The sequence below is a fragment of the Caretta caretta genome, chromosome 24, assembly GCF_965140235.1.
Source record: "Caretta caretta isolate rCarCar2 chromosome 24, rCarCar1.hap1, whole genome shotgun sequence".
Taxonomy (NCBI): Eukaryota; Metazoa; Chordata; order Testudines; family Cheloniidae; genus Caretta; species Caretta caretta.
This window is the reverse complement of record NC_134229.1, coordinates 19,037,795-19,062,041: the sequence shown is the minus strand read 5'-3', so window position 1 is coordinate 19,062,041 and position 24,247 is coordinate 19,037,795. Positions and strand designations below refer to the sequence as shown.

The window sequence follows — 24,247 nt, the reverse complement described above, 5'->3', positions numbered from 1 at the left end:
TGTACCCCTGGAGTACACAGACCCCTGGCTGAGAACCACTGATCTCCACTTACACACAAGGGAATTGGCCTCAAAACACATTGCATCACCTGATCAGCCAAAGTCACGTGAAGGGTTGTGAAATCTCCCATCTCCGGGTCCACCAGGATGTCATGGGGCAGCCCCAGCCCATCCCCCAGGGGGCAGGTATTTGCCAACCTGCCGGATAAAACCACAGCGAGATGCTTCCTTGCTGTTCTGCTCACTGCAGCTAACATCCAGGCACCATGTGGGTGGCTCTGCCCCTCTGCCTGCTGTCCGCTCTCCTGGCCACAGGTGAGTCCCGTCCGTCCCCGGGCAGAGGGAGCCGGGTGGTGGGGTGCGGAATTCACTTGGGGAACGTGCTGCTGTCGATGGTGGATTCTGGGGTCAGGATGGAATTTGTGGGTAAAACCAGCAAGAGGAAAACCCGGAGCCACGTCTCCCGGCTGACTCGGGGAGAGCAGGGATTGGAGACTGGGACTCCCACAGCCCACGCTAGGAGCCTGGCCAGCGGGTCTGAGTCCGTCTGTCCTTCCTTCTTCTCGTTCCTCCTCCAGCTCTCGCGCGAGCTTGGGGTCATCCCGATGAGGAGCAGCACCCCTGTCCACATGTCATCCTGCCTAGAAATGTTCCCCTGCCTTTCAGCGCTGAGATTTCTGCCAGGGCTCCTGGGTTCATTCCCCAGGTTTGAAAGGGGAATGGGGCTGCAACGGGTGGGGGCTGGGAGCCAGGACTTCTGGGCTCATTCCCCAGCTGTAGAAGCGGGCTGGGGTGTCGTGAGTTTGAGCAGAGATGGCTGCAAATCAGGACTCCCGGGTTCTGTCCGTGGCTCTGAAAGAGGAGTGGGATCTCGTGGGTTAGAGTGGGCTGGGAGTCAGGAGTGAGGAGTTCTCAGCTGTCTTCTTGGTTCTAACCCTGAATTGAACACATCTTTTTTCTACCTCAGTTTCCGTATTTCTTTGCTAGGGATAATATAACTTTGCAACCATCTGGGGACATAGAAGGGGCGGGGAAGGTGTTCTGAGGTTTAATTGATGTTTCCACATGAAAGCTCTAAAAAAACCAAAGTGGGAAAATCTTTCTTTCTTTCTTTCTTTCTTTCTTAAAACTACCTTATGCTCACGTAATGAATTTAAAGGCCCCCACGCTCTGTAGAAGAAAGAGTTGATGCTCCTGGGATCGCTGGCTGGAGACGAACAGCCATTAATCCAAAGGCTTAACAAGCGTGAATTGTATTCTGAAGAAGAGAATTGTCAGGATCAGCGATGAAAAGTGGGCTGAAGTCGAGTGTGGCTGAGCTTATGTAACTCTGAGAGGCAGAGGCCTGGAGCAGAGAGTTACGGCAGGGTGTGTGTGTGTGTGAGAAAGGTTCACTGCAAAGCCAGGCAGAAACCCCTCTTCAGAGCAGCCGAATTCTTGTTTTTCTGTCTACACAGATGTGTGGGGTTTGTTCGCAGGCACAAGCTGCACCCCAGATAGCCACGTCAGCAGGTGAAAATGTATTCTAGCCACAGACACTCAGGCAGCAAACAGACTTGTCTGTGGTTTTGAGTAAGATACAAATGACCAGCTAGCAAGATGCCTTTCCCCCTCCGGAGCGTTAAATGGAACTGGGCAGAACTGCTGCAAAAGCAGGTGGAATTTCTCCAAGATCTGCCTGCCCACACGTTCAGTGAGGAGGCATTGGTGGTAACAACTCCCACAGTGCCACCTCTTGGTTGCTGGTGGTATTTCGCCCACGGGCACTGCCTGAGGAAGGGTGTGGAGCTGGGGTTTGTACTGAGAATGGATTTTTCCAACCTCCAGGGGGCGCTCTGCAATGCGAGGTGTGTGCATCCAGAGAGCAATCGTGCTCCGGCCCCCTGCAGCCCTGCGCCCCCTCGGAAGGGACCTGCGTCACCGTCGTGGCAGAGATCAGGCTGGGTGAGTGAAAGAAGATTTCTACTAAGTGTAGACACCATTGTCCTCCTGAAGACAGGGGTCGAACCCAGGAATCCTGGCTCCCAGCCCCTCTCCCACTCTAACCAATAGTCTCCGCTCCTCTCCAGGAGCAGGGACTGCTCACTCTGGAATGATAATGTCATTGACGGGGGATGGGATGAGATGGGGTATTGCAGTGGGTGGCTGTGGGGCCTGGATCAGACAGAAGAGAGGATTTTATCGCGGGGGGTGGGGAGATGAGATTAGTTGGGGGTGGGGTGGATGGAACAAAAGGGGAGGATGGAGCAGCTGGCGGTCCATTGGGGAGTTCAGAGGTGATGCTCTATTTCTCTTCCACAGAGGGATCCTCCTTGTCCTACACGGGTAAATCGTGCCTGGAGCCCAAGAACTGTGAGCCCGGCCCCTTCTCGCTGACCTACCCGCACAATGTCACCGTGCGGGCGAACATCGCCTGCTGTGACACCGACGGCTGCAACGCCGGAGCCATCCCAGGTGTGTGTCTGCTGCAAACCTAGAGCCCTGCTCCGGCCACACCTGCCTGGAGAGAACCCAGGAGTCCTGGCTCCCAGCCCAAAGCCCCCATTCCTAACCACTCGACCCCACTCCCTTCCCCGAGCTGGGATTGAGCCCAATGTGTGGTGACTCCCCACCCTTGGCTGACTGTGTGTGTCTGACTGTTCTCAGTGCCAACTGTGAGCTCCGTCCCCAACGGCCGGCAGTGCCCGTCGTACCTCAGAGGGGGGCCACATCTCTGGAACGAGAAGGAGCTCTTGGCCTGCACCGGCACCGAGGACCATTGTGTTGAGGAATCTGGGATAGTAACACGGGGTAAGTCCTCCAGATGCGGGCGGGGTCTGAACACAGAGCATGAGGTGGAGCCCAGGTGTCCCGGCTTAGTCCCAGCCCCCCTTGCTCTGACCCACTAGACTCCACTCCCCTGGCAGAGTTGCAGAGAGAACCCAGGAGTCCTACTTGCCGAGATGCCAAAGGAGCACCCAAGGAGGATAAGGCCACTGCGGAGAAACTAAATGAATTCTCTGCATCAGTCTTCATGGCTGAGGATGGGAGGGAGATTCCCAAATTGGAGCCATTCTGTTTTGGTGACAAATCTGAGGAACTGTCCCAGATTGAGGAGTCATTACAGGAGTTTTTGCAACAAATTGATAAATTAAACAGTAATAAGTCACCAGGACCAGATGGGATTCGCCCAAGAGTTCGGAAGGAACTCAAATGTCAAATTACAGAACTACTAACTGTGGTTTGTAACCTACCATTTAAATCAGTGCCTACTTATTTAAATCAGTGCCTACTTATTTAAATGTAGAGATGTTACACACACAAACAGGTTACAAACTGAAGCCACAATCCCAAAGAAAGAAAACAAAGTACAGAGCTCTATTTCAAAATATGTGTACACTAAAGATAGGAGATCAGGTGTGGGTGCTTCTTATCCTCCTTGCATCTCTCGATTCCAGCGGTGCCAAGCCAGGATCGGTCACTCAATTCCGCGGAAAGATGAATAAGGGACAAGGCTTAGGGACCCTCTTAGCTGCAGAAGCCTTGGGAGGCTGTCACTTATCTGACCAGCAGATAGATAGTGAAAAGCACTCCAAAACCATGGTGCTGTAGGTCCCCTACTTATACCTCTGTACTCCTTTATTCTCTTTCTCCTTTCTTATGCCAAATTGGGGCTGGTCTGTCTGGGTGACGCCAGCTTTTGCAAGAGTAGTTTACACTTGCAAGGGAGAGAAACAATAAGTGTCGACTACTGGACATTTCTTTTATCAGGGTAAATATTTTCACACCTAGGATGTTGGGGTGTGTGCATCACGCTATTTAGTAGGGGCTAAGAGCCATGTCTGTCACAGGGCCTCTGCCTGCTGTGAGCTTAATCGTTGTATCTGTTCCCAGAGGCACATTGTAGCAGCACACCTGTGCTTTTCACAGCTTCAAAGGCTCTGCTGGAATATATGTTAAGTGCCCTGTTCCGGCTTCCTCCTGTGTTTCCAGCAATGCTGGTCCGAGGGTGGGGGGGGGGTCTGGCTGTCTGGCTACAGGGCTCCAGAGGTGATCCCAGCAACGACAGGCCAATAAGTCTGTCTTCAGTACAGGGCAAACTCATTGAAACTATAGAAAAGAAGAGAACTGTCAGCCACATAGATGAACGTAATTTGTTGTGGAAGGGTCAACATGGTTTCGGTAAAGGGAAATCACGCCTCACCAGTGTACGAGAATTCTCTGAGGGGGTCAACAAGAGTGTGGACAAGGGGGATCCCATGGATTTCGTGTACTTAGATTTTCAGAAAGCGTCCCACACCAAAGGCTCTTAAGCAAAGTGAGCTGTCATGCGATAAAATCCTCTCATGGCTCAGTAACTGGTTAAAAGATAGGGAAAAAAGGGTAGGAAGAAATGGTCAGTTTTCAGAACGGAGAGAGGTAAATAGTGGGATTCCCCCAGGGATCTGCACTGGGCCCAGTGCTATTCACCAAATTCCGAAATGTTCTGGAAAAAAGGGTAAATAGTGAGGTGGCAAAATTTGCAGAAGATACAAACCTACTCAAGATAGTGAAGTCCAAAGCAGACTGTGAAGAGGTACTAAAGGGTCTCTCAGAACTGGGAGACTGGGCAACAATACGGGAGATGAAATTCAAGGTTGATAAATGCAAAGAAATGCACATGGGCAAACGTAATCCCAAGTAGACATACACAATGATGGGTCGAATTTACCACTCAAGAAAGATCTTGGAGTCATTGTGGAGAGTTCTCTGAAATCATCCACTCCATGTGCAGCGGCTGTGAAGAAAGCGAGCAGAATGCTGGGAATCATTAAGAATGAGGGGTCACCACAGGCAGCAGGTCTAAAACAAACCAAAGGAAGTACTGCTTCACACAACGCACAAGAAACCTGTGGAACTCATTGCCGGGGGAAGTTGTGAAGGCGCAGATTATAACAGGGTTCAAACAGGAACTAGAGAAGTTCCTGGAGGACAGGTCCATCTGTGGCTATTAGCCAGGATGGGCAGGGAAGGTGGCCCTAGCCTCTGTTTGCCAGGAGCTGGGAATGGGCGACAGGGTATGGATCACTGGATGATTCCCTGTTCTGTTCATTCCCTCTGGGGCACCTGGCATTGGCCAGAGGATATTGGGCTAGATGGACCTTTGGGGTGACCCAGGAGGGCCATTCCTCTTATGTTCTCATGTTGTTCCAGGCCCCTGCTCTGAGCACTAGACCCCAGTCTGCCTGCAGAGCCGGGTGCAGTCCTGCTGGGAGGGGAGTGTGTGAGAGACCTCATGAGGGTCGGGGGGGGGGGGAATTGGGAACCCCCGATCACGTCTCTCCCCCTGTCCAGGTCACATCAAACTGAGGAATACTGCGGCTGGATGCGGCTCCCCTGGCGCCTGCGTGAAGAGAGCGTTGGTGAAGAAATACACCCAGGGCGTGCCGGAGATCCTGAGCCAGGCCAAGTGCTTCCCAGCTCCCAGGGCCGGTGGAGGCATCGGGGAGCCCTGAGCCCCGGCCTGGCATCCTCCCCTTCTGCTGCGTGCCGGGCTGCAGTGCACCTCCCTTCAGCAGCCACTGGCTGCTGCTTCTCTTTGGGGGGGATTGCGGGTTGCTTTTGTGCATTGGCTGAATAAAGCGAGTTGTGGGGAAAGTACCCCCCTAGCTCCTTGTCCCCTGACCGTCCCGTACCGGCTCCCCCACCCCTATCTGTGCACAAGTGATGCTGGCAGGAAGAGAACCCGGGAGTCCTGACTCCCAGTACCCCACCCTGTAACCCACCAGACCATACTCCCTTCTGAAAGCCAGGGATAGAGCCCAGGAGTCCTGGCTCCCAAGCCCCCTGCTCTAACCACTGGACCCCTCTCCCCTTGCAGGGCCAGGGAATGGAACCCAGGAGTCCTTCCTGGACCCCCTCCCCCAAGGCAAGGCCCATGGCTGGGGGAAAGGCACCGGCTGGCTGAGCTCCCCTGGGGAAGGAGGGCTGTGGGAAGGAGAGGCCGTGGCTCACCCAGCTGTCCAGGCGGGCGGGAACGCCCTGGAGGGGAGAAATGTCCTTCTAGGTTGATTTTGCAGGGCTCAGTTCATCCCGCTCTCTGGGGCGGCTCCACTGGGAGTGCCGGGCTCAGGGAAGGTGTCAGGAAACAGGGCAGATCCCCCCAGCCGGTGGTGCTCTGTCAGCAGATTTCACCCAGTGTGAACTCCTGGATCGCTGCCCCCGTCTGACCCCGGAGTCACAGCCAGTCCCCTCAGATACTCTCAGACAAGCCGGACTTTGTGAGGAAAGGTCACGTACACCCCAAACCAGCCCACCCAGGTTGTCCCTTGCCCCAGGAGACTGGTCACTTACCCCAGAGCCACGGGACCCCAGATCCTACAGCAAAGGCAACGCTGGCAGCCAGGTCTGTAGGAAACTCGCTAAAGGTTCGTGAGCTAAGGAAAGGGATTGAGGGTCACAAGGGGTTAAAGGCGGTAAAATTCATGCCCAGGTGAGTCGCAGTCTGTAATTCCAAACAGTGGCGGTGATGGAAGAAACTGCCATTTTCCCAAGTCTTTTCAGGTGCCCCCAGACCGTCTCCAGGGATCCCCGCTTTGCATCCGGTTCCGGTCCCTGTAAGAGTCCAGCCGGCCCAGTGAGGCAGGATCCTTCCCTGAATCCATCCTTACAGCTTCTTCTCCCAGAGAACAAGCTGGGAGGGCTCCCACCCACGTGGGCTTTGCCTTCGATGCAGGGAGGGAGGAACGCAGCGGTCAGCACACATGATGGCCCCTGCCTTTGGACTAATGTTCCTGATTAGCATCCCTGCACCGTCTCTGCTGGGTCAGTGAGTCCCAGGGCTGTGCTCAGGGTGAATGGTTGTTACTCCGTTAAAAGAGCAGACGGGGAAGGGAAAACCATGCGACGGCCCATTCGTTTTCATGAAATCGAAACTCCAAACACACTGTTCTACCTTCGCCATGCCTTTGATCTAGGCCAGGGGCTCTCGACATTTCCAGACAGCTGTACCCCTTGTGGCAGTCTGATGTGTCTTGGATACCCCAAGTTTCCCCTCACTTAAAACTACTTGGTTCCAAAACCAGACATGGGGTCTAAATTAGCTGTTCCCAGTCAAGAAAGAGATCTTGGAGTCACAGTGGATAGTTCACAGTACGCAGTGCATGTCAAAAAAGAGAACAGAATGTTGGGAATCATTAAGAAAGGGAGAGATAATGAGACAGTAAATGTCATATTGCCCCTATATAAATCCATGCTACTCCCATTCTTGAAAACTGTGTGGAGATGTGGTCACCCCAGCGTATAAAAGAGATATCGGAATTGGAAAAGATTCAGAAAGGGTCATAAAATTATTAGGGGGATGGAACAGCTTCCGTGAGGAGAGATTCATAAGAGTGGGACTTTTCAGCTTTGAAAAGAGACGGACAAGGGGGGATAGGAGAGAGGTCTAGAAAATTATGAGTGGTGTGGAGAAAGTAGATAAGGAAGTTTTATTTACTCCTTCTCATAACACAAGAACTAGGGGCCACCAAATGAAATTAAGAGGCAGTAGGTTTAAAAAAACAAAGGGAAGTGTTTTTTCACATAATGCACCATCAACCTGTGGAACTCCTTGCCAGAGGAATGTGCAAAGTCCAAAAGTAAACTGGGTTCAAAAAAGAGCTAGACAAATTCATGGAGGATAGGGCCATCAATGGCTATTAGCCAGGCTGGGTAGGGACGGTGTCCTTAGCCTCTGTTTGCCAGAAGCTGGGAATGGTTGACAGGAGATGGAACACTTGATGTTTGATTACCTGTTCTGTTCATTCCCTCTGGGCACCTGGCATTGGCCACTGTCGGAAGACAGGATACTGGGTTAGATGGACCTTTGGTCTGACCCAGTATGGCCCTGTCAGGGTTCCTTCCCCACTCTGAACTCGAGGGTACAGATGTGGGGACCCGCAGGAAAGACTCCCTCAGCTTATTCTTACCAGCTTAGGTTAAAAACTTCCCCAAGGTACAAACTTTGCCTTGTCCTTGAACCGTACGCTGCCACCACCACGCGTCTTACACAAAGACCAGGGAAAGAGCCCGCTTGGAGATGTCTTCCGCCAAAATATCACCCCAAGTCCTACATCCCCTTTCCTGGGGAAGGCTTGATAAGAATCCTCCCCAGTCTGTACAAGTGAACACAGACCCAAACCCTTGGATCTTCAGAACAATGAAAAAGCAAACAGGTTCTTAAAAGAAGAATTTGAATGAAAGAAAAGGTGAAAGAATCACCCCTGTAAAATCAGGATTGTAAATACCTTCTAGGGTAATCAAATTCAAAACATAGAGAATCCTCTAGGCAAAACCTTAAGTTACAAAAAGACACCAAAACAGGAATATTCATTCCCTCCAGCACAGCTTATTTTACCAGCCATTAAACAAAAGGAAATCTAACGCATTTCTAGCTAGATTACTTACTAACTAACAGAAGTTCTGAGACTCCATTCCTGAGCTGTTCCAAGCAAAAGATCACGCAGACAAGCAGTCTCTTTGTTTCCCTCACTCCCGATTTGAAAGTATCTTGTCTCCTCATTGGTCATTTTGGGTCAGGTGCCAGCAAGGTTGCCTTAGCTTCTTAACCCTTTACAGGTGAAAGTGTTTTGCCTCTGGCCACGAGGGATTTTACAGCACCGGGGACAGAAAGGTGGTTCCCTTTCCCTTTATATTTATGACAGGTCCTTTCTCATGTTATTCTAAAAATATATAAAAGTGTCACGGCCACACTGTGACTGACAAATAGCTTCCTTTCTCATTTCCACTGTGTAATTATAAAATAACTCCACTGGGATATAAATATTGCACTTACATTTCAGTGGACAGTACATAGAGCTGCACAAACAAGTCATTGTGTCAGGAAATTTTAGCTCGCGTTGACTTCACTAGTGCTTTATATCTGGCATGTTGTAAAATGAGGCAAACATCAAGATAAGCTGATGTACCCCCCGGAAGACCTGTGTGTATCCCTGGAGTACATGGACCCCTGGCTGAGAACCACAGATCTCCACAAATGCACAAGGGAATTGGCATCAGTACATATTGGCATCACCTGATCAGCCAGTGTCACATGCAGGGCTGTGAAATCTGCCATCTCCGGGTGCACCAGGATGTCATGGGGCAGCCCCAGCTGATCCCCCAGGGGGCAGGTATTTGCCAACCTGCCGGATAAAACCACAGCCAGATGCTTCCTCGCTCTTCTGCTCACTGCAGTAAACACCCGGGCACCATGTGGGTGGCTCTGCCCCTCTGCATGCTGGCCGCTCTCCTGGCCACAGGTGAGTCCCGTCCGTCCCCGGGCACAGGGAGCCGGAATTCACCTGGGGAACGTGCCGCTGTCGATGGCAGATTCTGGGGTCAGGATGGAATTTGTGGGTAAAAGCAGCGAGAGAAAAACCCGGGGCCACATCCCCCGGCTGACTCGGGGAGAGCAGGGATTGGAGCTTGGGACTCCCACAGCCAACGCTAGGGGCCTGGAGAGCGGGTCAGAGTCCGTCTGTCCTTCCTTCTTCTCATTCCTCCTCCAGCTCTCGCCCAGGCTTGGGGTCATCCCGATGAGGAGCACCACCCCCGTCCACTTGTAATCCTGCTTGGAAATGTTCCCCTGCCCACCAGCGCTGAGATTCCTGCCAGGACTCCTGGGTTCATTCCCCAGCTGTGGAAGAGGGCTGGGGTGTAGTGAGTTTGAGCAGAGATGGCTGCGAATCAGGACTCCCAGGTTCTGTCCGTGGCTCTGAAAGAGGAGTGGGGTCTCGTGGGTTAGAGTGGGCTGGGAGTCAGGAGTGAGGACTTCTCGGCTGTTTTCTTTCTTCTAACCCTGAATTGAACACATCTTTTTTCTACCTCAGTTTCCCTATTTCTTAGATGGGGATAAGATCACTTTGCTACCATCTAGGGACATAGAAGGGGCAGGGGAAGGCGTTCTGAGGTTTAATTGATGCTTCCACATGAAAACTCTAAAAAAACCAAAGTGGGAAAATTTTTCTCTTTCTTTCTTTCTTAAAAAGCCTTATGCTCACATTGTGAATTTAAAGGCCCCCACGCTCTGGAGAGGAAAGAGTTGATGCTCCTGGGATCACTTGCTGGAGGCACACAGCCATCTATCCAGAGGCTTAACAAGCGTCAATCGTATTCTGAAGAAGAGAATTGGCAGGATCAGCGATGAAAAGTGGGCTGAAGTCGAGTGTGGCTGAGCTGACGTAACTCTGAGAGGCAGAGGCCTGGAGCAGAGAGTTATGGCGGGGTGTGTGTGTGGAAGCTTACTCTACTCTAACCAATAGACTCCTCTGCTCTCCAGGAGCAGGGACTGCTCAGTCTGGAAAGGTAATGTCATAGACAGGGGATGGGATGAGATGGGGAATTGCAGTGGGTGGCTGTAGGGCCTGGATCAGACAGAAGAGAGGATTTTATTGGGGGTCGGAGGGAAGATGAGATTAGTTGGGGGTGGGGTGGATGGAACAAAAGGGGAGGATGAAGCAGCTGGGGGTCCATTGGGGAGCTCAGAGGTGATGCTCTGTTTCCCTTCCACAGAGGGATCCCCCTTCTCCTACACGGGTAAATCGTGCCTGGAGCCCAAGAACTGTGAGCCCGGTCCCTTCTCGCTGACCTACGCGCACAATGTCACCGTGCGGGTGAACATCGCCTGCTGTGACACCGACGGCTGCAACGCCGGAGCCATCCCAGGTGTGTGTCTGCTGCAAACCTAGAGCCGTGCTCTGGCCACACCTGCCTGGAGAGTACCCAGGAGTCCTGGCGCCCAGCCCCCCTGCTCTAATCACTAGACCCCACTCCCTTCCCCGAGCTGGGATCGAGCCCAGCGTGTGGTGACTCCCCACCCCTGGCTGACTGTGTGTGTCTGACTGTTCTCAGTGCCAACTGTGAGCTCCGTCCCCAATGGCCGGCAGTGCCAGATGGTTTTCATAGTGGATCGTTTTGACAGGCAGCCGGTGGGGATCTTGGCCGGCACCGGCACCGAGGACCATTGTGTTGAGGAATCTGGGATATTAACACTGGGTAAGTCCTCCAGATGGCGGCGGGGTCTGAACACAGAGGACGAGGTGGAGCCCAGGTGTCCTGGCTCAGTCCCAGCCCCCCTTGCTCTGACCCACTAGACTCCACTCCCCTGGCAGAGTTGCAGAGAGAACCCTGGAGTCCTACTTGCCGAGATGCCAAAGGAGCACCCAAGGAGGATAAGGCCATTGCGGAGAAACTAAATGAATTCTCTGCATCGGTTTTCACGGCTGAGGATGGGAGGGAGATTCGCAAACCTGAGCCTCTCTGTTTTGGTGACAAATCTGAGGAACTGTCCCAGATTGAGGAGTCATTACAGGAGTTTTTGCAAGAAATTGATAAATTAAACAGTAATAAGTCACCAGGACCAGATGGGATTCACCCAAGAGTTCGGAAGGAACTCAAATGTCAAATTACAGAACTACTAATTGTGGTTTGTAACCTACCATTTAAATCAGCTTCTGTCCCAAATGGCTGGAGGATGGCTAATGACATGCCAATTTCTAAAAAGGGCTCCAGAGCTGATCCCGGCAACTACAGGCCAATAAGTCTGACTTCAGTACTGGGCAAACTCATTGAAAGTATAGGAAAGAAGAGAACTGTCAGCCACATAGATGAACATAATTTGTTGGGGAAGGGTCAACATGGTTTCGGTAAAGGGAAATCACGCCTCACCAATCTACTAGAATTTTCTGAGGGGGTCAACAAGCATGTGGACAAGGGGGATCCCGTGGATATAGTGTACTTAGATTTTCAGAAAGCGTCCCTCACCAAAGACTCTTAAGCAAAGTGAGCTGTCATGGGATAAAATCCTCTCATGGCTCAGTAACTGGTTAAAAGATAGGGAAAAAAGGGGAGGAAAAATGGTCAGTTTTCAGAAGGGAGAGAGGTAAATAGTGGGAGTCCCCCAGGGATCTGCACTGGGCCCAGTCCTATTCACCATATTCCGAAATGTTCTGGAAAAAGGGGTAAATCGTGAGGTGGCAAAATTTGCAGAAGATACAAACCTACTCAAGATAGTTAAGTCCAAAGGAGACTGCGAAGAGGTACTAAAGGATCTCTCAGAACTGGGTGACTGGGCAACAAAACGGCAGCTGAAATTCAATGTTGATAAATGCAAAGTAATGCACATGGGCAAACGTAATCCCAAGTAGAAATACACAATGATGGGTCGAATTTACCACTCAAGAAAGATCTTGGAGTCATAGTGGAGAGTTCTCTGAAATCATCCACTCCATGTGCAGCGGCCGTGAAGAAAGTGAACAGAATGAGGGAATCATGAAGAAAGGGACAGAGAATAAGACAGACAAAGCATGTTGCCTCTATATAAATCCATGGGACGCCCACAGCTTGAACACTGCGTACGGATGTGGTCGCCCTGTCTCAAAAAAGAGATATTGGAATTGGAAAAGCTTCAGAAAAGCCCAACCAAAATGATGAGGGGGATGGAACTGCTGCCATATGAGGAGAGATTAATAAGAGTGGGACTTTTCACCTTGGAAAAGAGACGGCTAAGGGGGCATATGATCGAGGTCTAGAGAAGATTGAAGGGTGTGGAGGAAGGAAATAAGCAAGAGTTATTTATTCCTCCTAACATAAGAACGGGGGGTCACCACAGGCAGCAGGATTAAAACAAACAAAAGGAAGTACTGCTTCACACAACGCACAGTCAACCTGTGGAACTCCTTGCCAGAGGATGTTTTGAAGGCCAAGACTATAACAGGGTTCAAACAGGAACCAGAGAACTTCCTGGAGGACAGGTCCATCTGTGGCTATTAGCCAGGGTGGGCAGGGAAGGTGGCCCTAGCCTCTGTTTGCCAGGAGCTGGGAATGGGCGACAGGGGATGGATCAGTGGAAGGTTCCCTGTTCTGTTCATTCCCTCTGGGGCACCTGGGATTGGCCAGAGGATACTGGGCTAGATGGACTTTTGGTGTGAGCCAGGAGGGCCGTTCCTCTGTTATGTTCTCACATAGTTCCAGCCCCCTGCTCTGAGCACGAGACCCCACTCTGCCTGCAGAGCCGGGTGCAGTCCTGCTGGGAGGGGAGTGTGTGAGAAACCACATGGGGGTCGGGGGAGGGGGGATGTGGGAGCCCCTGATCGTCTCTCTCCCCCCGTCCAGGTGACATGACCGTGAAGAAGGCTGTGGCTGGATGTGGCTCCCCTGGCGCTTGCATGAAGAGAGAGGGGGAGAGGAAATACGCCCAGGGTGTAGTGCAGATGCTGATCCGGGCCGAGTGCTACCCAGCTCCCAGAGCCGGTGGAGGCATAGGGGAGCCTGAGCCCCAGTCTGGCGTCCTGCCCTTCTGCTGTGTGCCGGGCTGCAGTGCACCTCCCTTCAGTAGCCACTGGCTGCTGCTTCTCTTTGCGGGACATTGCGGGTTTCTTTTGTGCATTGGCTGAATCAAGGGAGTTGTGGGGAAAGTACCCCCCTAGCTCCTTGTCCCCTGACCGCCCCGTACTGGGCCCCCCCTTCCCCTATCTGTGCACAAGTGATGCTGGCAGGAAGAGAACCCGAGAGTCCTGACTCCCAGTAACCCCCCCTGTAACCCACCAGAGCCCACTCCCTTCTGAAAGCCAGGGACAGAGCCCAGGAGTCCTGGCTCCCAAGGCCCCTGCTCTAACCACTGGACCCCTCTCCCCTTGCAGGGCCAGGGAATGGAACCCAGGAGTCCTGCCTAGACCCCCTCCCCCAAGGCAAGGCCCATGGCTGGGGGAAAGGCACCGGCTGGCTGAGCTCCCCTGGGGAAGGAGGGCTGTGGGAAGGAGAGGCCGTGGCTCACCCAGCTGTCCAGGCGGGCGGGAACGCCCTGGAGGGGAGAAATGTCCTTCTAGGTTGATTTTGCAGGGCTCAGTTCGTCCCGCTCTCTGGGGCGGCTCCACTGGGAGTGCTGGGCTCAGGGAAGGTGTCAGGAAACAGGGCAGATCCCCCCAGCCGGTGGTGTTCTGTGAGCAGATTTCACCCAGCGTGAACTCCTGGATCGCTGCCCCCGTCTGACCCCGGAGTCACAGCCAGTCCCCTCAGATACTCTCAGACAAGCCGGACTTTGGGAGAAAAGGTCACGTACACCCCAAACCAGCCCACCCAGGTTGTTCCCAGCCCCAGGAGACCGGTCACTTACCCCAGAGCCACGGGACCCCAGATCCTACAGCAAAGGCAACGCTGGCAGCCAGGTCTGTAGGAAACTCGCTAAAGGTTCGTGAGCTAAGGAAAGGGAATTAGGGTCACGAGGAGTTAAAGCCGGTAAAATTCATGCCCAGGTGAGTTGCAGTCTGTAGTTCCAAACGGTGGCGGTGATGGAAGAAACTGCCATTTTCCCAAGTCTTTTCAGGTGCCCCCAGACGGTCTCCAGGGATCCCCGCTTTGCATCCCGTTCCGGTCCCTGTAAGAATCCAGCCAGCCCAGTGAGGCAGGATCCTTCCCTGAATCCATCCTTACAGCTTCTTCTCCCAGAGAACAAGCTGGCAGGGCCCCCACCCACGTAGGCTTTGCCTTCGATTGGGGGAGGGAGGAATGCGGCGGTCAGCACACGCGATGGCCCTGACTTTGGGGTCAGCACTTTCCTGGTGCTAAAGTTCCTCTTTAGCATCCCTCCGGCGTCTCTGCTGGGTCAGTGAGTCCCAGGGCTGTGCTCAGGGTGAATGGTTGTTACTCCGTTAAAACAGCAGACGGGGAAGGGAAAACCATGCGACGGCCCATTGGTTTTCATGAAATTGAAACTCCAAACACAGTTCTACCTTCGCCTTGCCTTTGATCTAGGCCAGGGGCTCTCGACCTTTCCAGACAGCTGTACCCCTTGCGGGAGTCTGATGTGTCTTTGGTACCCCAAGTTTCCCCTCACTGAAAAATGACTTGCTCACAAAACCAGCCATAAAAATGCACAAGGTCACGGCCATGCTGCTGCTGACAAGCTGCTTCCTTTCTCATTTCTGCCATTATAAAATAACTGGGCGGGAGCGCAGGACAAATCCTGCACTGGCATTTCAGTGTAGAGTATATAGAGCAATATGAACAAGGGGTCGACAGTTTAGCTTGTACTGACTTCACTCGTGCCTTAAAGTGGCTGATTGTAAAACGAGGGAAATATCTAGATGAGCTGATGTGCCCCGGAAGACCTGTGCGTACCCCTGGGGTACATGGACCCCTGGCTGAGAACCGCTGATCTCCACTAATGCACAAGTGAATTGGCCTGAGTACACATTGCATCACCTGATCAGCCAGTGTCCCATGCACGGCTGTGAAATCTCCCATCTCCGGGTGCACCAGGATGTCATGGGGCAGCCCCAGCCGATCCCCCAGGGGGCAGGTATTTGCCAACCTGCCTGAGAAAACCACAGCCAGATGCTTCCTCGCTGTCCTGCTCACTGCAGCAAACACCTGGGCACCATGTGGGTGGCTCTGCCCCTCTGCCTGCTGTCCGCTCTCCTGGCCACAGGTGAGTCCCGTCCGTCCCCAGGCACAGGGAGCCGGGTAGTGGGGGCGGGATTTCACCTGGGGAACGTGCCGCTGTGGATGGCGGATTCTGGGGTCAGGATGGAATTTGTGGGTAAAACCAGCGAGAGGAAAACCCGGGGCCATGTCCCCCGACTGAATCGGGGGGAGCAAGGATTGGAGCTTCGGACTCCCACAGCCCACGCTAGGGGCCTGGCCAGCGGGTCTGAGTCTGTCTGTCCTTCTTCTCATTCCTCCTCCAGCTCTCACCTGGGCTTGGGGTCATCCCGATGAGGAGCACTACCCCCATCCACATGTAATCCTGCTTGGAAATGTTCCCCTGCCCATCAGCGCTGAGATTCCTGCCAGGACTCCTGGGTTCATTCCCCGGGTTTGAAAGGGGAATGGGGGTGCAACGGGTGGGAGCTGGGAGCCAGGAAAACTTTTCTTTGAACTGACTTAGCCTGTGAAGGGAGGCGTCGCTTGCCTTTGACCTTTGATTTCTTTGTACCTGTCTTGGGGCGTAAGCACCCCATAGTGTTCCAGAGACTGAAGGTTTAAAGCGTGCCCTGCTAACCACAGCTGGGAGGAATAAAGGGGCTGGAAAGCCGTGGGGCAGAGCAGCTGCCAGAGAGGAGGGAGCGGCTGGCTGCAAGCCCCCAAAGGTGCAGGGACGCAGAGCCCCGGGGGGAGGTAGGGAGGTGCTCCGGGCTCTGGCAGGGTGGGAGCTCCTCTGAGCCCGTTTATTTTGTTGGAGGGCCCTGAGCCAGCAGTCAGAGGATTGGGCAGGCCTGGGATCCCCCCTGCCCCGGTTGGGCTACGTGAACCTTGGGGCTGTGCCACATTTGGCCAGAGGGAGGCGCCATCACACCCCTCGCACAGACCGTTTCTGCCTTTTCTGGCTTGTAATCACTTAGCTCCTGCCCTTCCCTGGTTCTCAGTGTTCGATCTAAAGCAGGGTGTGTCTGGGACCTTCCCTTGGGCTGACAGGATCGGGGCGTCTCCTTTCAAGGAATCAGTGATGGACTTTCTAGGAGCTTGTGTTGGCCCGGAGGGCGCTGGGAGTTCTGGGCAGGGGGGTTTGCTGGGCTGGGGGGTTTGCTGGTGTCGCTCTGCAGTGTGATTCGGGGGGTGGGGGAGGGGTCTGGCTGCAATATAACGGGGAGCGATTTACAGGCTGGAGCAGAGGTGGGCAAACTTTTTGGTCCGAGGGCCACAATTGGGTATGGAAATTGTATGGCCGGCAATGACTGCTCAGGAAATTTGGGGTGAGGGGCTGAGGGCTCTGGCTAGGGATGAGGGGTTGGGGGTGCAGGAGGGTGCTCCGGGCTGGGACCCAAGGGTTCAGATGGAGGGAGGGGGATCAGGGCTGGGGCAGGGGGCTGGGGTGCAGGAGGGGTTCAGGGGTGCAGGCTCCGGGCGGCGTTTACCTCAAGCAGCTCCCCGAAGCAGTGGCATGTCCCTGCCCTGGCTCCTAAGCCAAGGCTCTGGGCACCACGTCGTCCGCAGGCGCCGTCCCTGCAGCTCTCATGGGCCACAGTTCCCAGCCAGTGGGTGCTGCGGGGGTCCCTACGCATAGGAGCCGGAGGGGGGACCTGCCGCTGCTTCTGGGAGCCATGTAGAGCGGGGAAAGGCCCCCACCCGGCTCTCTGGCTGGAGCACCAGAGCGGGCTAAGCCCCAGACCCCACTCCTCGGTGTGAGCTTGAGGGCTGGATGAAACCATCTGGAGGGCCGGATGTGGCCCCCGGGTCGTATTTTGCCCACCCCTCGGCTGGAGGCTGGGTGTGAGCAGCATTTGAGCGGTGGCCCTCACAGTGCATCTCCCCGGGCTGGAGAACTGAGGGGCCCTGGCGGGTCATGGGTCCAGGCCCTAGCCTGGGGAATGTCCCAGGGACGCCCTTTACACGGGAGGATCAAGAGGAGTGTAACCCTTTTGCCCGTCAGAGTTGGCAGCAATGAGGGCCGGGTTCAATATCTAGGGGATCCATTCCAATAACACAATGCAAACCGGCTCGAGCCCACACCCAGTGACCTGGGAGAAATATATACCACCCCTGCTGAGCGCCTCCAAGAGGCAATATTCCCCTCTCGCAAGCACAGAGTCTGAGTGTAGCAAAAGCCTTTTAATAAGAGAGAGAAACAATGTGGCATTATGTTGGGGAAACACCACCAACAGGATTCGTAACACAACCCGTGAGCAAAACCCCACCCCAAACAAATTGGGGCATGCTCTTTCCCTTTGGTTCTGAGTCCAGCAACCCCAAATCACCCAAAGTCCGAAAAGTGCAATGACCCAAAATTCTCTTTCCCTGGTCAGGGCAGCCCCAGAGTTCGAAAGTTTATCTGCAGAGCTTTATCTCCCAACCTGGGTGGAAATGGGGGGGGGGTGGTAAGGGGCACCTTACGTGATCTGAAGCTGACCGCCCCACAGCTCCATAGGCCTTTGCTCCGCTCCTGCAGCCGCCCCACGAGCTGCTCCGCTCCGCTGCCCTCAAGCAGCTCCCGCCGTCCCACAAACGGCTGCACCAGCCTGTCCACAAGGCACTCCAGCCATCCCGCAAACTGCTCCATAATATATCTTCAGGGTCCCCCACTACTTAGCACAACACTCAGTGATTTCAGCTCTTAATCAGTTCAGCTCTTTGGTGAATTCAGCTTGTAGTAGGGGAGCCTCAGGGCTGGTGCACTATTAGCCCAAACTGAGCTCAGCAACCTGTAACTAGACTCCTAATGAAACCAAAATTAGCTCTGATAGTCCACAGTAGAGAGAGAGGAAGAAACACAATTAGCATGTAAAGCCCTCACCCAGGGGCCCATACCACCAAGTATTAAGACTTATCCTCAGTCTCTCTCAATTCCCAGAGTTTTGGAACCCATGACCCTTGCCTAGCGAGTGCTACTTAGTTGATGGTGAGTCCCTCCATCATAACAAAAGGCCAAGTACAGTTCCAAGCACAGTTCCCATAATCAGGGTTATAGCAAGTTATTCTTCCTGCCCCAATAACAGAGACACTGGGGATCCCACAGCAGCCAAAGTGACCCCCATTTGGGCAGCTATGGCCTCATTCTAGGCGGGGTGGGCGTGCCTATGCAAATGAGATCAGCCCCTGAAGTTCTTTTCCACAACTTGCCGCACCTCACCACCAGATGTCAGGGTAGAGATCATCCTGGCACGGCTTACATCCTCCCCCCAGCCGAGAATTTGTCATCCCAACAAATCACACTCCCTTTATACCAACTCATTGGTTTCCTCCAAAGGGCCTCAGAAAGCCCACTTGAGCTTCCACAAGCCTGTGTGCTAAATGTATTGGTGCCTCACTAGTCACCCCAGGTGCATCATAAGTTAACCGTTTTACTGGTCTTATCACCCTGTCTCGTCTATTGAGAATCTCTGTTGCCGAGGTAGGGGGAACATCCTCTTGAGTGACGGATGGAGAGGCTTCCCTGGAGGGTCCCTCGGCTACTGGCGTAGGCTCCTGCACTCCTAGGTCTAACGCGGGAGGGTCCAAGGTGCCCAGGACATCCTCTACCTGTGTGTCTCCATTGTCCAACAACCTGTGTGTGTCATCACAGGGGGGTCTCATCAGCGGCACAGGGGTGTCAGAAATGGGCCTAAATAATTCCGCCATGGGGTTTAGGGCGGAAGAGGGAAAACTCTCGTTTGGTTCAGCTGATCGAGACTGAAATCTTGTCTCCATCCCAGGATACACCAGGGTTGTGTCTTCCTCCTCAGACTCACTCTCAGATGTGCAGAATAGGGGTAAGTTAGCTGCAGGGGGCCCGCTGTCTGTGTTGGATGGCGGCTTTGGTCTAGCACTTCTGTTCTGCCCGGCTGCCCTGTCGTGGCCCATCTCATAAGGGGTGCTTACCAATTCCCCCAGAGGGAGCAAAAGTTTTCTATGCACCGTCTTTATTTGTCCTGGACCGTCTTCAGGTTTGATCTTGTAGACTGGCAGATCTCCCAGCTTTTCCATCACCAGGTAAGGTATTGCCTTCCATCTGTCAGCTATCTTGTGTTTGCCAGCAATACCCAAATTTCGCAGCAGGACTCTCTTCCCCAGCTGGAGCTCCTGCGAACGCACTCTAGCATCATATCAATGTTTGCTGCGGTCTGCGTTCTTCCGAGCCACAGTGGTAGCTAAGTGATAAGCATCCCACCGCTTTTCTCTTAGTTGGGATACATATTGCTGACGAGTTTCATAGCTATCTCCATCCTCTGATACACCAAAGCACAAGTCTATGGGTAATCTTGGTTCTCGCCCAAACATCAAGAGATATGCTGGTGATGTTCTTGAGATATGCAGCCCTTGTGGGCAGAGTTTTCCTTTGAACACATCGAGCGCAAGTCTCACATTTCCTGCGAACATCTTCGGCCATTTGGGGCCAATAGAACCTACTACAAATCAGTTCCAGGGTCCTCTCCATCCCTAAATGCCCAAAGTCATCATGCAGGGCCCTCATGGCCAGGGCTCTGTACTCTTTTGGCAGCACTAGTTGTGCTCATTGTTTTTGTAAAGGGTCAGTGGTCATTTGGTGTAGCACTCCCTGAATCAGTTTTAGTCTGGTCCATTCTCTCAATAGTAGTTTACCCTCCGGGTTAGGTGGGACAACCACAGCTGGGCTTCGCCCCTCCCTTTTGGCAAGTAGTGTATCACGAATGTCAATATCTTGCCGCTGGGCTTCTTGCCAGTCAGCCGCATTGAGCCTGGGCAAGGGAGATTGGTCCAATGCAGTATAGTTCACTGAAGCAGAAGGCATGCATTCACGGGGCAGGCCCAAAGCTTCTGCACACATCCCTGAAGGCTCTCACGGGCCTCTGACTCTCGGCGACTCACACTGCAAATAGCTCTCACTCCATCTGTGGGTATCACAGCAACTTCTGGAGCCTGCGGATGCCTGGACAAGGCATCTGCATCTACATTGCTTCTCCCTGATCGGTACTGAATGCTGAACTCATAGCTAGCCAAGGCAGCCACCCATCTCTGCCCTGTGGCATCCAGCTTAGCACTTGTTAACACATAAGTCAGTGGATTGTTGTCTGTCCACACCTGGAACTGAGCACCATACAAGCAGTCTCGAAATTTCTCAGTGATGGCCCATTTCAAGGCCAAGAATTCCAGCTGGTGGGTGGGATAGCAAGTTTCACTATCAGACAATCCTCGGCTGGCAAAGGCTACAGGTTTACGTTTGCCTTCCACTTCCTGGTACAGGACGGCTCCCAGACCCTCCAAACTGGCATCAGTATGCAGGATAAATGGTTTGCTTGGGTCAGGAAAAACTAGGACTGGAGCATGAGTTAGGCAAGTAATGATTTCTCGAAAAGCCCTTTCACATCTCTCATCCCACTGTGGCCCAAATGGTGCAAAGGGGCCATAGTGTCTCTGCACAGGAGGCTTTGGGGCCCTCCCCTTATTCTTGGTCTTAGATTTGTTCTTGCTGGACTGATGTCCCCTGGTAAGATCATTCAGAGGCTTTACAATCGTAGCATAGTTTTTCACAAATCTGCGGTAGTAGCCACTAAATCCAAGAAAGGTCTTGAGTTCTCTGTAGTTACTGGGACGTGGCCATGTAGTGAGTGCTTCTATTTTATCAGGATCAGTACTCACACCCTCTTGGGACACGATGTGACCCACATACTTCACTGAGGTTCTGCAGAACTGGCATTTGTCAATTGAAAGCTTCAGACCATAATCCTCCAACCTATCAAGCACTTTAAGAAGTCTTTCTTCATGCTCCTCTAAGGTTCTTCCAAACACAATCAGGTCATCCAAATAAACTAACACTTGCAGTAAATTCATGTCTCCCACAACTTTCTCCATGAGACGTTGAAAGGTGGCAGGTGCTCCAGAAATCCCTTGGGGCATGCGTTCGAACTGATAAAAGCCTAATGGGCAGATGAAGGCTGTCTTCTCCTTATCTTCTTCTCCCAGAGGGATCTGGTAGTATCCACTTCGAAGATCCAACACAGAGAACCACTGGCTTCCCAGCAAACAGTCTAAGGCATCTTGCACTCGAGGCATAGTGTACTGGTGGACCACAGTATGGCTGTTTAGGGTGCGGTAGTCAATACACATCCGGATTTTCCCATTCTTTTTACGGACTACCACAATGGGTGAGGCGTATGGGCTGCGGGACTCTGTAATGCCATTCGCAGCCAGCTCCTCAGGATGATGTCACACATCTTCCATCTCAGAGAGAGCAATCTTCCTAGATCTCTCCCTGAAAGGTCGAGAGTCATGTAGTCTGATATTGTGTTCTACTCCCTTTGCACATCCCACATCCCACTCCTGCAGTGAGAACACCTTGGATCTTTCACAAAGTTTCTTCCTCAGGCGATCTTTCCAGTCCTCGGACACTGGTGAATCTCCAAAGTCAAACTTTGCCGGGTCTATTGTCGGAACTTGAGTTTCACACTGGGGTTTTACAATCGACTCGGGCTCAAAGAGATCTGCTGTCTTTTGTCCCTGCTTCACAACAACATCATGACTCGTTTCATTAGCAATCAGTAGAGTCACCCTTTCCTGGGCTTCAGCAGGTAGGATTATGACTCGGCTGGGGACCAGCACTCCTTCAGGGAGCTCTCCTCCCATCGGCTGCTGTATCCTTGCTAACGTCCCTTTACTGCCTTTCAGCCAGGTACTCATGACAAGCACTTCTTGCTCCGTCCTTGCAAACACTACTAAGGGGGTCGTGCCCGCGTACTTCAGTGCCCCAAGCGGTAGCGCTAAAAGGGACACATCTGAGCTCTCAATTTGGCACTGGGGCTTCCCCCGCCACCTGGCACTTCTGCCAGGCACCGGGCTTGGGGTGCAGGGGTGCCCATTTTCCAGGGGGCCCCCAATTGGCTGAGGCTGCTGGGCACAGGCCCTGACGGCCCACTGAGTAATCCGCCACCGCTGCACTGTGGGTAGGGGTGCAGGCTCCCCTGGCTGAGCTGCCCTGGCAGGGCGGGGCAGGTGAGGGCAGGGGGCTCTGTGTGTGGACGGAGCGGGGTTTGGGTTTAAACACGGGTCAGAGCCATGTCCACAGGGAGAGGGGGAAGCCGGCTGGCTTTGAAATAGGGGAGCGTGGCTCCGAACTCGCTTGCAAAGCCACAGGGTGTGACAAGAGGCTCTGGCCCCATAGGGAGCCTGGGGCTGAGCCTTGCCCAGAGCTGGGCCAAGGGCATAGCCAGGTAAAGCGGGAACTGCCGGGAGGCTGCGGGGGCCTGGCCCACTGGAAATCCCGGCCCCGGGCCTCCCTTTGTCCTAGTGCCTATGGGCCCGGAGAGCCGGGGCTGGAAGGAATCCGGGACAGGCGCTCACCTTCCGAGATCTGCCCGCTGATGGAAATGCACTGGCTGGCACGGCCCTCGCACTGCAGGGTCTCCGTGCTGGAACAGCTGCTCCGCCCCGGGGCAATGCAGATCGGGCACCGGCCTCCCGTCTAGACGGTGTTGATGATCGGCCCTGCAAGACCCCCAAAGAGAGGGTCGGTGGGGGTTGACGGGCAGGGCTGAGGACAGGTGCCTTCTCTACTTTGTTACCACTTATTTCTAGCACCGCGATAACTGAGATCAGGGACCCTCTTGTGCCAAGAGCTGCACAGACTCCCCAGAGCAGGGGCCCTGATTGCACTGGGCACTGCATAGATCCCCCCCAGCCTGCTACTGGGGGCCCCCCATTGTGCCAGGCACTGCACGCCTCCCTCCCCTGAGATCAGGGTCCCCCCTATGGCACCAGGTGCTACACGGGACCCCACCCTTCTCCAGAAAAGAACCTTTTCCAAACCAGTTTGACACTCAGTCAGTGCCTATGCCACTGGGAAGAAGCAGGGAGTGATGCAGAGATGTACAGACAGGAGAGAACCGAGTATTGCAGCTGTTCGTAGAGCAGGTCCGGGATTGAATCTTCACAAAGAAGAGGGAGATGTTCCTGGGCGTGGCGGAGGAGACACAGGAGAAGGAATAGCCTGCATTTCCCTTCGCTTCTGGTTAGAAGTGTAACCCTTCTGCCCATCAGAGTTGGCAGCAACAAGGGCCGGGTTCAATATCTAGGGGATCCATTCCAATAACACAATGCAAACCGGCTCGAGCCCCCACCCAGTGACCTGGGACAAATATATACCACCCTTGCTGAGCGCCTCCAAGAGGCAATATTCCCCTCTCGCAAGCACATAGTCTGAGTGTAGCAAAAGCCTTTTAATAAGAGAGAGAAACAATGTGGCATTATGTTGGGGAAAACACCACCAACAGGATTCGTAACACAACCCATGAGCAAAAAAAACCCACCCCAAGCAAATTGGGGCATGCCCCTTTCCCTTTGGTTCTTGAGTCCAGCAACCCCAAATCACCCAAAGTCCCAAAAGTCCAAGACCCAAAAGTCTCTGTCCCTGGTCAGGGCAGCCCCAGAGTTCGAAAGTTTATCTGCGGAGCCTTACCCCCCAACCTGGATGGACATGGGACAGGGGTAAGAGGCACCTTACATGATCTGAAGCTGACCACCCCACAGCTCCATAGGCCTTCGCTCCGCTCTGCCAGCCGCCCCACGAACTCCTTCGCTCAGCTCCGCTCCGCGGCCCACAAGCAGCTCCCGCCATCCAACGAACTGCTCCACCAGCCGGTCCACAAGGCACTCCAGCCGTCCTGCAAACTGCTCCACGATAGAACTACAGGCTCCCCCACTACTTAACACAACGCTCAGTGATTTCAGCTCTTAGGTGAATTCAGCTTGTAGTAGGGGAGCCTCAGGGCTGGTGCACTATTAGCCCAAAGTGAGCTCAGCAGCCTGTAACTAGACTTCTAATGAAATCAAAATTAGCTCTGATATTTTACAGTGGAGACAA

General features: G+C 53.5%; 2 protein-coding genes across 2 annotated transcripts; both read left to right on the top strand.

The window, feature by feature from the left end:
• The first annotated feature begins 266 nt into the window (after window positions 1-266).
• LOC125629810 (phospholipase A2 inhibitor and Ly6/PLAUR domain-containing protein-like) lies at window positions 267-5,474 on the top strand. Its single transcript, XM_075122819.1, has 5 exons — window positions 267-315; window positions 1,828-1,944; window positions 2,302-2,454; window positions 2,647-2,790; window positions 5,314-5,474. The coding sequence occupies exons 1-5, from the start codon at window positions 267-269 to the stop codon at window positions 5,472-5,474; spliced, it is 624 nt and encodes a 207-aa protein (XP_074978920.1).
• A 3,737-nt stretch (window positions 5,475-9,211) lies between these two features.
• Window positions 9,212-22,853, top strand: LOC142069968 (uncharacterized). The gene is made up of 6 exons (XM_075122818.1): window positions 9,212-9,260; window positions 10,513-10,665; window positions 10,852-10,995; window positions 13,114-13,302; window positions 15,428-15,647; window positions 22,676-22,853. The coding sequence occupies exons 1-6, from the start codon at window positions 9,212-9,214 to the stop codon at window positions 22,851-22,853; spliced, it is 933 nt and encodes a 310-aa protein (XP_074978919.1).
• The last annotated feature ends 1,394 nt before the right edge of the window (window positions 22,854-24,247 follow it).

Excerpts from the sequence above, each read along its gene's own strand:
- LOC125629810 (XM_075122819.1), top strand. The coding sequence starts at position 267 with ATGTGGGTGGCTCTGCCCCTCTGCCTGCTGTCCGCTCTCCTGGCCACA. Across the intron at positions 316-1,827 it reads GTCCGCTCTCCTGGCCACAG|GGGGCGCTCTGCAATGCGAG; the intron begins GTGAGTCCCGTC and ends TCCAACCTCCAG. Across the intron at positions 2,791-5,313 it reads ATCTGGGATAGTAACACGGG|GTCACATCAAACTGAGGAAT; the intron begins GTAAGTCCTCCA and ends CCCCCTGTCCAG.
- LOC142069968 (XM_075122818.1), top strand. The coding sequence starts at position 9,212 with ATGTGGGTGGCTCTGCCCCTCTGCATGCTGGCCGCTCTCCTGGCCACA. Across the intron at positions 13,303-15,427 it reads TGGCGTCCTGCCCTTCTGCT|GTGAGTCCCGTCCGTCCCCA; the intron begins GTGTGCCGGGCT and ends TCCTGGCCACAG. Across the intron at positions 15,648-22,675 it reads GCTAGGGGCCTGGCCAGCGG|TGCCTATGGGCCCGGAGAGC; the intron begins GTCTGAGTCTGT and ends CCTTTGTCCTAG.